This window comes from Fukomys damarensis, unplaced genomic scaffold, assembly GCF_012274545.1.
Source record: "Fukomys damarensis isolate Sample0158 unplaced genomic scaffold, DMR_v1.0_HiC HiC_scaffold_23, whole genome shotgun sequence".
Taxonomy (NCBI): domain Eukaryota; kingdom Metazoa; phylum Chordata; class Mammalia; order Rodentia; family Bathyergidae; genus Fukomys; species Fukomys damarensis.
Genome location: NW_022900935.1, coordinates 39,120,984 through 39,133,043, shown reverse-complemented (window position 1 = coordinate 39,133,043; position 12,060 = coordinate 39,120,984). Strand labels below are relative to the sequence as shown.

Here is a 12,060-nt window from a genome sequence, read left to right as displayed (position 1 = left end):
ACATATATGTATATATATGGGATAGTGAATGCTTTATTATACAAAAGCTATGTCCGAACGCAATGGCACATGCCTGTAACCCCAGTCCTGGGGAGGCTGAGGCAGGAGGATCATTGCAAGTCTGAGGCCAGCCTGGGGTACTCAGTGAGTTCAAGACCAGCCTGAAATACATTGCACAACTTCTGTCTCAAAAAATCAGAGCATAGGAAATATTTGTTAGTAAGTAGCTGTGGACCAAAGAAGGAATAAGAGAGAGAGAGAAAAAAAGGACAACAGGATTTTCTTTGGAAGAATATTTTAGGCATACCTTCTCTTTTGAAGGAACCTATGGCTAGGAGAGTGAATCAGTGGTAGAGTGCTGCTTGCCCTGCATGTGTGAAGCCCTGGGTTTCATCAGCACCCGAAACATCAAAATCCTACTATCGATCGTTTATCATCTACCTACTTACTGAGAAGAAACCTACAGAGTAGTCCCAGCTCCACTTACTGTTCCCCTGCCTCTTTATTGTTTTTGCTGTATGGGGGATTGAACTCAGAACCTTGCACTTGTGAGGCAGCTAAATCCCCGGTCCAACCGCTAAGTTTCTTTCCGTTTGTTCGACACCAGTTGTCTCTAAAAACACAACAGTATCCTCCTGTGTCAGAGCTTTGTGGCTGCTGAACTCTGAGGTGAGCCCTGCCTGACTTTCCAGCCTTCTATTCCTGCTATTTTCCCATTGTTTTATCCCCCACTCACCATGGAAGCAGACACGCAAATTGTGACATGTGACTGCGGGAGCTAGCCAGTCCTGTGTCCCAGTGGTCGGGGACCCCACTGCTCTGTACTGCGCAGCTTCCCTCAGTACCTGTGTTCCTTGCTGCAAAGCAAGTTCCCACTGGCTGCAGATGACACCCCCCGGCCCCTCCCTGCGGACCCCTCCCACATGGCTTCATTTTGGGCCACTGGTGGCTCCCGCGTGGCTCCTCTCCCCACTCTGCAGGTGGAGTTCTCAAAGCACTCTCTGGGGAGGTGGGCTCCACCCCGTCTGGTCCAGGATTCCGGAGAAAGGGACCCTGAGTCTTATTGTACATCCCTGTGTCCTTCACAGTCCTGTACTGAGTGCTTAAGAATGTTGCATGTTGAAGGAATAAATGCTTCATTATAATTTTATTTTTATTTTTGCAGTGCTGGGAATCAAGCCCATGGCCCATGCATTCGAGGCAACTCTCTCTTGCTGAGCTGAACTTTGTGCTTCCTTTGTGAATAATTATCAACAAGAAGGTGTATGCATACAAGTGTTTAAAATTCTGATGTCATTTATTGGCACAAAAATTATTCAGATACAACATGGTGTCTAGATGTGGCTACACTTTATACTTTGTGCATTTAGCTGGGTATTTATTTGCTCATAATTCCCAACGCATCCTAACCTGTCACTCTCTGTGTTCAGCACCTCCAGGAGGGCAGTTGTGAGCGGAGCCCCTGCTCTAAACGCAGTGCGCTCAGACCTCGCTGGGACACTGTGCCATGTCCCCTCAGTGTCCCGTGTTGGCCAGGGCCTCCTGGCAGTCCAGGGCTTGGGTTGAAGTGTGAGTGGCAGCACGACTGGGTCAGGTAACGAAAGACCTTCGCCATCCTTCTTGGTCCATCCTACAAACGCTGCCAGTGCTGCCGAAGGACCAGTGAGGTAACGGGATGGGTGGGACAGTGACATCAGCTTCTCCTGCCTCCTTCCAGTCCGAACCCTGATGGAGTCGTCTTCTGCCCCTGCTTCCTGACTGTGCTGTCTGCTGTCCCCACACTGAGCACTGAGAGGAGCAACCTGGGCAATCTTCTGCCAGCAGATGCTAACGAAGAGCTCTGAGTGAAGTCAAAACCCGTATCTCTAGTTATGGAGCTTCTGTCCCCAAAGTGAACGGCGTGATCTGTGGGGTGTGAAAGTGTTTCACTGTCCTGGGAACCAAATCAAGCCTGTGTTTCTGACAGTATCTTCTTCAACAGCAGCTAGAAAGTTGGCTCAAGCCAACTTTCTATATACAGTAGTTCTTTTCATTTACATTTCAAAATATTTAACAGAGTCGAACTTTCTGACCATGGTTTCATTTTAGTGGAAGAACAGACCAAGGCCCTGAGGAGACGCTGTGGTGTGCCAGGGCTGCCATTACCAGAAGGGACACCTAGGAGGTGAGCAAAGGAAGATTTAGTCATCTGAGATTTACTGAGCTTTACCCACATGTCTTAAGAATGGAGAGTCCAAGGTCTGACCACCCTGGGCATTTCCTGCACTCTGTCATTAGCCTGACTAATGACTGATAGTGAGGGACACACATTATCTTGCCAGGGGTGATGCCATCCCGTCCCCCAGGGATTCGTTCCAGAATCCTCTCTTGGGTTTCTGCCTCCAAGCATGCCTTGGGTAATGTATCACAGCTACCCCAGAGTGATCCTGGAGGCTACACTTCCAGACCAGAAATTTGTGTTTTTCATCTTCCTCTTTGTGTCACTGCTCTGGCTTCTTTTCCTGTGCCCTTCCTGGATCTCTACAGCGACAGCAAAAATCCAGAAGCTGGGCATGGGGGCATACACCTATAATCCCAGCCTCGGGGAGGCTGAGGCAGAAGGATCACCATGAGTTCAAGCCCAGCCTGGGCTATATAGTGAATTCAAGGCCAACTGGATCTACATAGTTGAGACCCTATTTCAAAAAAACCCAAAACCCAAAAACACCCAGCAGAACCTTTCACAAACAGATAGCCTTGACTCTTCCAAACCATCACTCCAAATGCAATCTGATCTTCCACATAGGCACTCCAAGAGCACATACAGTGAATGTAAACTTCTCAAGAGGTCTGGACCTTTAACCATGCTTTATGGCTACTCCATTCAGTCTTCTCTTATTCTCTGGGTTTGGGGCCTTGGGTGGGGTGCACACTGATTTTTTTTCGGGGGATTGCATTTAGGAGTGCTTTATACTCCAGCCATTTTAATTTATTGTTTGTTTTTTGGGGTACCAGGGATCGAATTCGGGGCCTTGCACTTGCAAGGTAGGCGGCGGAACCAGTAAGCTAAATCCTAGGCCCACTTTTCTTTTTTTTTTTGGTACCAGGGATCGAACTTGGGTCCTTGTGCTTGCAAGGCGCGCGGCAGAACCGCTGAGCTAAATCCCCAGCCCTGCCCACTTTTAATTTATTTTGAGACAGGTTCTCACTAAATTGCTCAGTCTGGCCTTGAACTTTCCATCCTCCTGCCTCAGCCTCCACAGCTGCTGGGGTTACAGGCGGGTACCCAGCTCTCTCTGATTTTAACGAAGTTTCTGTGTGAGGCCAACTCACCAGCCAATGTAGCACTGGCAGAGGTTCTCATGGGATGTTGCTTGTTTGATGAGCAGCTCAACTTGCGTGGGAACATCCAAGGTGTCGTCATGGGAGAAGTCCCGCCCTAGGATGCAGAAACAGGACAGCGGCTCTCACCTGTGCGGGCCCACTGCTGTGCTTCAGCAGCCTCACACACAAGAACGAAGGGTGCGCTACAGGTTTGTCTGGTCTGACGTGTGCTGGCCCTATGTGTGGTATGGGGTACTGAACCCAGGCCCTCGTACACCTCAGTCCTCTCTCCCTGCACAGACTGCACACAAGACTTAACTTTTTTTGAGACAGGTTCTCACCAAGTAACCCAGGCTGGCCTTGAACTTTTGGAGATCCTCCTACCTGAGCCTCCTGAGTGCTGGGATTATGGGCGTGTGCCACCATGCCTGGCCTTGAGACAGAGTCTTGTTATGTTGCCCAGGCTGGTCTCAAACTCCTGGGCAGAAGTGATCCTCCTGCTTCAGCCTCCCAGACAGTTGGGACTGCAGGCATGCATGATCCTGCCCGGCTGGCTCAGGAGTTTTCAACCTCAGCTCCCATACCACCCCGTCTCTTTCGCTGCTCCACTCTGGCTGTCAGACTTATCCCAACTCTCAGGTGGTCACCACTGATTTGGGCTGTCTCTGATCTGTCCTGTCCTTCGGTATCAATCCTTTCCAGCTTCAGTTTTGCTGCAGTGCTGGGGTTGGAGGCCAGCACCCAGGGGTGCAGGCACGGTCTCCTACTGGTCACACCACAGCCCCGCCCTTCTGAGGTGACTGTGTTTCCTGTGTGTCAGGGCCATGCCTGTCTCATGCTGGGCAGCCTCCTTCATCTGTCGTGCCTTCCACATGGCCAGAGCTGACAGTAGCTGCCACACAAATGCTCACTGCTAGTCTCCCTCTCCATGCCACTGAGCTGCCTGGATACAGGATGAAAACACAAGGACCCGTGAGCTCTGCCTTGCATCTCGCATTGCGCTGTTGACAGCCTGCCTCTCCTAGGCAGGTAGGGAGCTGTTCTTGGGCCTTCTCTCTTGGCATCTCTCACCACAGGGCCCTTACACATGCTGTTTCCTCTCCCTAAGTAATGGTTTTTCAGATGCTCGCTCATGGGTTGTTTCCTTATTAAAGCTTTTCCTGAACTTCTGAACTAGATTACGTTCCCATTAGAGACATCAGAGCTGAGTCTTTCCTCCACTCAATGATGGTGTCCCTTTAGAATCTAGCCCCACAGTGGCAAGAAACCTGCCTGTTCTCACTGGCACGGGTCCTTTAGCAGTTAGCATGTAGAGGTGCCCAATAAAGATACCTGAGCAGCATGGCGCTCGCCTGTAATTCCAGTACTCTGGGAGGCTGAGGCAGAAGAATCACAAGTTCAAGCCCAGCCTCGGCAACTTAGGGAGACCCAGCCTCAAAATTTAAAAAAGGGCTGGGGATGTAGCCCAGCATGAAGGCCCTGGGATCAACCCCCAGCACTATGCACACACAAACACCCTGACTACTAAGGTGATGGGTTCTGGGTTCTAACACTCAGTGCCTGCCATCTGTGTGTCATTTAACCCTCACTCCCACTGAGGGGCTTCTTGTTATCTTTCAGATGCTGCAGTGGTCTCAGAGGTGCCCCAGGCAGTGGGCAGTGGAGTCTCAGGCTCCTCCACTTCATCCCTCCAGACGGAAGGAAGGTGGTCAGGGTGGGGTGCTCCTTCTTGAAAGCATGCACCTCTCTCTCTCCTCCTCTCTCCACCTTGTGACATCTGAGGACGAGTGACAGTGCAGCAGCGGTCAGATATGCTCTGCCATCACGTTAAGATGACAAAAGGCACCTGAATCTGGCTGATAGTGGAGTCCTTGCAGCTCACCAATGGGTGAGCAGGGATTAGGTTAACTCTGGGTGACATCACTGGCTGTCAGCAGGAGGGCTGCAGCTCAGCGCTGACCCTGCCCCAGACAGGAGGCTCTGCAGCTTTGGGTCCCTCTCCACACACAGAAAGACTCACCGGTGAGCTTATCTCGCACCCTGTTAATGATCTGAATAGCCTTCTTATTTAGAGCTTCTGGTTTCACCAAGCCGTCTCCAACTGGAACACAAAGAAGAAGAAAATAACGATAAGACCTGGATCATCACAGTGGGCGCAGCGGTGCTGCTGTTTGTGCTGAGCATTCACTGCCATGAGTGTCGAGTGGCCCTTGCACTGTGGTCATCTCTGCCTTCAGAGTATCCCAGGACCCTGGCCCTCTTCTTGCGAAGGCAGTTCTGTGGCCTCAGCTTGTCGCCCTCTCATGGGTCCATACAGCTGCTGTTTTCTTAATGAGCATGTCACTTACAGTTCCTGAGCGTGAACTTACTGAACGAGTGAATAGATTCTGGAACTGTGGTCCCCGTTTTTTTATGGGCTGGTTCCCCAAGTTCCACGCCATCCAAAATTTCTAGGGGGGAAAATATCAGTTAGGAGGTATTCAAACACCAAGAAGCCATTGCAGGTATGAGCTGCTAACTCCTTCTGGGCCAAGCTCCTTTAACACCAGCCCTATTTACCACAAGTGGGAAAGGAAAGAAACTTTACACTACACCTGATGTAACTTCAGCATAACTTTTTAAATCTGCAAAGCCATTTTCAAATGTGAGTTATTGTTAAAGACTACAGTGCTTAGGAGAAGCAAAACATAAATTTTCAAGCAAATAGGAAATGGTCTGGTGTAAAAGTGTGGCGGTCACACCTACAGTTCCAGATGAAGAGGCCGAGGTAGGATGATTGTTGGGGTCCAGGAGTTTGAGGCCAGCTTGAGTAACACCAAATCTCATCATTTTTTTATTTTGGCGGTGCTGGGGATGAACCCAGGCCTCATGCATGCTAGGCAAGCACTCTACCACTGAGCCACAGTTCTAGCCCTGACATCCTATCTCTTAAAAAGTTCTGACAGAGAGAAAGGGAACATTAGTCAAAGGTCTGGTGACAAATGTATGTGGTTAGGCAAAAACTGATGACTGTACACAGAGAATTAGCTCCGCAGTGGGTCACATAAGGTTGAATGTCATGCTTTGGTCTGCACGCTTTTTTTTTTTGTACTGGGGATCGAACTTGGGACCTTGTACTTGTGAGGCAGGTGTTGGAACCACTGAGCTAAGTCCCCAGCCCTCTGCATGCTGATTGTGGGTAGAACAAGTCCTCTACTGCCTTCAGCAAGGAAGTCTGGGATCAGAATCACAATGTTACCTGAACACTGTATCCACAGACCCCCCAAGACCTCAAGGGCAGTGAACAGTGCTTTGATTTGTGGCCGTGGAACTTCACTTTTAGGCTACATGAGGACAGCCAGGTCCCTTGCCATCTGGTGCCACACAACCAGCCCCAACTCCCCTTGCACACTGCTGGCAGCACACGTCTGAGGTGGGCCTGAGGATGAAACTGGTCTGAGTTAGCACACTGTACACCGGGCCAGCCAGTGGCACAGGCTCAGCGGGGAGCCCGGTTCTTGGGCACTCACAATCCTTTCCCACGGCTGGGGCTGGTGCATCCGTGAGCAGGGGGTTTGTGCAGTATGTGTGACCCTGAGTTCCTCCCCGGTACCAGGGCAGGGCCTGTCACGGTCTGTGCTGTCCCTGTGCGACACCATAACCCAGGAAGCAGCCTTTCCCTTCCTACCTCCAGAGCCCACTCATCCAGGCAGGACAACATACGACTTTCTTGCTAAGAGACAGTAACTGTCGCCAGCCCAAGCACCCCTTAACTGAGAGTTTGGCATAAAAGCTCCTTCCTGAGTTCTCCTTCAGTGCTTCGCTCCCAGACCACAGCACACATGAGCACTTTACACAGCAGAGTGTGCTGTTCTCATTCCCCGGCTGAGGACAACCCTGGGCCCCGGTCCCCGTTCTCTTTCCATCTCACGCACATTAGGGTTGGTTCTGTAAGGGAGCTGCACTTCTGCAGGGTGACCTCTCCACCTTATACTTTTTTTTGTTTGCCTTGAGACAGTGCTTGGCTTAGGTAAGTAACTGGTTGCACATGTCCCATAAACATTTGTAGAGAATATTTATTTTACTCCCAACAGTACTTCCTAAAGTGTGAACTGTGTGGGACACTGTTAGATATGGGGGTGGGGAAGTGAGGAAGGCTGAACAGCCACACCACTTGCCCTGAACAATTCTGAGAGCTTCAATAACAGCACGTGCTGGAGCCTTCCAAGGGGCGTGGTCTCCCTGCGACCCTGCCCTGTGAAGGATGCGCCTGGAGATAACATTTCATATGGTTTCAGGGCTCCTCCCAGCAATCAAAATCCATTTCTGCTACTGAGTTATTAATAAAGCTTGAGGGGCTGGGGTGCAGCTGAGTGGGACAGTGCTTGCCTACCATGGGCAAGGGCCTGGGTTTAATCCCTGGTACCACAAAACATGCTCAGAGGACCAAGGCAGTGTCTTAATAATTATCCCAGCCCAGACACAAAAAGGTCAGGCAAAATACTGGCTGATATTCAGACATACTTTGTTTGCACTGTGTTTTATAGATAGATTAAGATCAGATAGTTTGATAAGAATTTTGGAGTTTGAAATGCCCACTCCATCCTGCAGAATGTAAATAAGAGACATAATTTGGTATCTGGGGCTCAGTAAATATTTTAGGCCATGTTCCTGAAGTTCAATAAATGCCTGTCGAGTGATACATTAACAGTGTAGCTAGCCTCTTTGACAGACTATTACGGCCAGGAACCTTGAAGAAAACAAGTTTACTTCCTTCATATTCAGCAGCCGGTACTCCTTCGCCTCTCCTCGCCTCCCCCAAAGGCACTGAGACTCCCTCCAGGCATCCTAGATGTACCCTGGCCCAGGTTTTCTCCCCTGGGGTGCGGCACCCACCTACTGACTGGCCCGCAGAGTAGGAATCTGTCCTCGTCCGGGACCTCTTGTTACCTTTGGTATTTGCTAGGGAAAAAAAAGAAATGATGTTAAAAAGCGCTTCACATTTTCTCTTGAAAGAAACCTGGAAGAGCGAACAAGGACATGTTACTCAGGGGCAGGCGGGACAGCGACACGGGATGTGAAATGCAGGGAAGGCTCTGCCCTGGAGACCCGGGTGTAGACCAGTGATGGGGAACCTTTCAGAGCTTTCAATGATGGCAATGGCCGCTGCAGCACATAGGCCATAGGTTCACCACCACTGGTTTAGACTGTATCGAATAATATAAGGTAGAAGTCTGACTTAACTGTGGTGGATCAGAAGTCTCTTGCCTACAAAGGATAGACAAAGATGTCGCTGTCTCCATTCTCAACTGTGTGTATTTTTTTTTCGGAACCGGGATTGAACTTTGTGCTTGTGAGACAGGCAGTGGCACCACTGAGCTAAATCCCCAGCCCAACAGTGTGTATTTCTTGTTAAAATTCCAGTTTAGGGCCATACATTCGGGACCCCTACTGGAAATGTAGGAACTATTCTTCTCTCTTTATTTCCAATAAATCTCTCAAAAAAAAAAAAAATAGAAATTCCAGTTTATCACATTATGAAGCCCACACAAAGTAACTAGGGTAGTTTATCCTGAAAGTATCTTAATTAATATGAGTCAGTAGTGGGAGTGGGAGTAGTAGTAGTAGTAGTAGTAGTAGTAGTAGTAGGGAGTAGTAGTAGTAGTGGGAGCTTATGTTCTAGCTAATAAAAATACTTGCCATTCCTCCTCAGTCACAGCGCTGGTCTGGGAGTGTAAAGCAGCGTCTCGGGCTCCCGCTCTGTGTCAAGCCCCGCCCTGCGCACTCGGTGATACTCACTGTCCATCAGCCTCCAGTTCAGCAAGGGGTCGTAGACGAAGGCTTCCAGCACGGCCATGACGCTGTCCTTGTGTTCCCGAAGCACTTCCATCACTGTGTGGCAGGTGATTCTGTAGTTCCCATCCAGACCTGTCACCTGGAGAAGAAGGCACAGCCACCCGGGGAGTCACTAACTGTGGTACCCTGGTGCTCTGTGACCTGCAGCAAGAGAGAACCTGCCACTAGCATGTAGGAAGCAGACCTGGGCCACTTGTGACACATCAGTGGGGACCCCGGTGGGAGGAGGAGGCAGGGTGGGGCTGTGATCCATCTGAGACCAGGTCTGCCGTAAGGAGGTCAGACTTTCAGGACCGTTCCTGGCTCAGTGGGTATACCCGGGAGCTGCTACAGAAACTGCATGGCTTTGCGGAAATGAGGACTTCTGTCAAGCAAGTCTGTCCTCAGAGAAGGCTACTACTGTGTTGGTCCCATGGTAAAGCAGCTCGTTCCCAACATGCACTCACCTCCATAGCATTGGTCAACATTCTCGTTAGTCTAAATGGAATCTTCTCTGGAAACTTCTCTCTGGTCATAGCAACCTGCAGAGTAAGCAGGGCGAGACCAAATCTGGGGTGAAGTGTTTCCTCTGGCTAACATGAGCTGAAGACCTCCCACAGTGATTCACACAACAGCAGAGTGAAGCGCTCGAGTTCATTTGATAAAGGACTTAAAAAGAAAAAAGAAAAGAAACAAAGGACAAGTGTGCACGGCCTAGGCCCTGGGCTCACACACAGCGTAGAGGATGGGGATTCACCCACTCAGAGAGGGTGAATAGAGAATGGGCCATGCCCTGGGTGTCAGAGTCCAACCACGAGTGCGGACTTCACTGTGAGATTGACTTTCCACCTCCCAGGCAGGAAAAGTGGGGAGGGGAGGGCCTTTGGGTTATGTTTGCCTAAACTATCAGAGGAGAGTGTATTTTTGGTGGTTTTTCCAGAATGTGTGCTCAATGAAAAGCAGCCCCCAAAGATCAGCGTGTGCTCACCTCAAAGCAGTCCCCAAAGTCAATGTGCAGGATCTTCCCACTGAGCCGGTCCAGCATTAGGTTGGATGGGTGCCTGAGAAAGAGGAAAGAGTGGGGTTACCAGGACAGCACTGAGGAATAAATCCAGTACTGATGCTCCCGGGCTGGACTGGGCAAATGACAGACCAAAGGTCAATCTGCCCCACTTGCCTTTGTGAGTCAAGGTATTGTGTTTTTAATTTTGAGACAGGATCTCACCATTCTGCCATGGCCTGTCAAAAACTCCTGGCCTCAAGAAACACTCTTGCCTCAGCCTCCCGAGTGCAGAGATTACAATGCCATGACACCACCTCTAGATCTTCAAGTGTTACTAGAAAGTGGCCCTGCTCACTGTTTTGTTTTGTTTTTTTTTTAAACTGTTTCAAACTCTTTCATGGTAGGATGGCAGAACTGAATAGCTCTGACATGGACCATCTAGCCTGAAAAGCCTAAAGTATTTATCATCTGGCCATTTATAGATATAAGCTTATTGACTTCTACTATGAAGACAAAATGAAGATGTTTTTTGTTTTTTGCTTTATTTTAATTAATTAATTAATTTATTTATTTATTTATGGTACTGGGGATTGAACTTGGGTCCTTGTGCTTGTGAGGCAGGTGCTGGAATCACTTGGCTAAATCCCCAGCCCCTTGTTTTTTGTTTTAGATTTTTATTTATTTATTTATTTTTTGAGACAGGGTCTCACTATGTCATTGAGACTGACGTAGAACTCACTATGTAGCCCAGGCTGGTCTCAAACTCGTAGTGATCCTCCTGCCTCAGCCTCCCAAGTGTTGGGATTATAGGGAGTACGCCACCACGCCTGGCCCTTGTTGATTTTAGATTTTAGATTTTAGGGTCTCACTTATGTAGTCCAGGTGGGCCACAAACTTGTGACAATCCTCTTGCCTCAGCCTCCTGTCTGCTGGGATGACAGGTGCGCGTCACAGGTTGCCCCATCATCCAAGAATGGGCCTTGCCAGTCCTAGGTCACATGATAGCCTCTGAGGGGTACCAGGCCCTGCCACTGCTACTGAGCAACTGTCACAGGGTTGTCTCTGGAGTCCCCAATCCATCCAAGCAGCACTTCTGTCACCAGGGATGCTGCTATACCCTTTGTTTAGAGACAGGGTCTGATTCAGTCACTAAATTGCCCAGGTTGGGCTCGAACTTTTAATTCATCTGCTTCAGTCTCTGACTGCTGGGGTTACAAACATGCACCACCACACCTGGCCAGGTTTTTTTTTTTTTAAACAAAAATTATTATTTTTGGAGGGTAAAAATTAATTTCACTCTCAATCACACAAGATGATTTCAAAAGAAAAACTGTAAACATCAGAGAACCAGTCTTTTTCAAGCACTTTTGAATCAATTTCTGAACATTCCTCAATTTTTTCATTCAACATATTTAGATAAAATTTATAATGTAAAAATATCATAAGGATCTATTTTGGTTGGTTTCAATTACAGAAACAGAATTGTCGGGCCAGGGATTTAGCTCAGTTGTGCTGCCGCTTGCCTTGCAAGCGTAAGGACCCGAGTTCGATCCCTGGTGCCAAAAAGAAAGAAAAAAAGGAAACAGAATTGTCTTTTTTATCTTTACATAGTGGCAACTGAAAAATGTTTATTAAATCAATAAAGTCAATCTGTTTTAACATGGTTTCCAAAACACCAAACTGACCTATGAGGAAAGTTCTACCCTTGAACTGTTTTTTTCTTCTCATCAAGACAGAGTCTTTTTGTATCGTCCAGGCTGGCTTCAAACCTGCAACTCTTCTGCCTCAGCTTCCTGAGCACAGGGGTTACAGGCATGTACCACCACACCTGGCTTAGGTATATTAAAAAAATTTTTTTTAGGTACCAGGAATCAAACTCAGGACCTTGCACTTGCCAGGCAGGCATGGCACCACTGATCTATACCCCCAGTTTAAATTTA

General features: G+C 48.7%; 1 protein-coding gene across 3 annotated transcripts in view; it reads right to left on the bottom strand.

Annotated features, from left to right (window-relative positions):
* Window positions 1-1,288: 1,288 nt before the first annotated feature.
* Window positions 1,289-12,060, bottom strand: part of Mtor (mechanistic target of rapamycin kinase) — a 122,185-nt gene continuing 111,413 nt past the window's right edge. For all 3 annotated transcript variants that reach the window (XM_010628123.3, XM_010628122.3, XM_010628124.3), the window contains exons 51-58: window positions 10,106-10,178; window positions 9,585-9,659; window positions 9,082-9,217; window positions 8,179-8,244; window positions 5,673-5,753; window positions 5,324-5,404; window positions 3,313-3,418; window positions 1,289-2,157 (exon numbers count right to left, since the gene is read on the bottom strand). In XM_010628123.3, coding sequence (XP_010626425.1) covers window positions 2,142-2,157; window positions 3,313-3,418; window positions 5,324-5,404; window positions 5,673-5,753; window positions 8,179-8,244; window positions 9,082-9,217; window positions 9,585-9,659; window positions 10,106-10,178 — 634 coding nt within the window. In that variant the 3' untranslated portion in view covers window positions 1,289-2,141. The remainder of the gene's footprint in view (window positions 2,158-3,312; window positions 3,419-5,323; window positions 5,405-5,672; window positions 5,754-8,178; window positions 8,245-9,081; window positions 9,218-9,584; window positions 9,660-10,105; window positions 10,179-12,060) is intronic.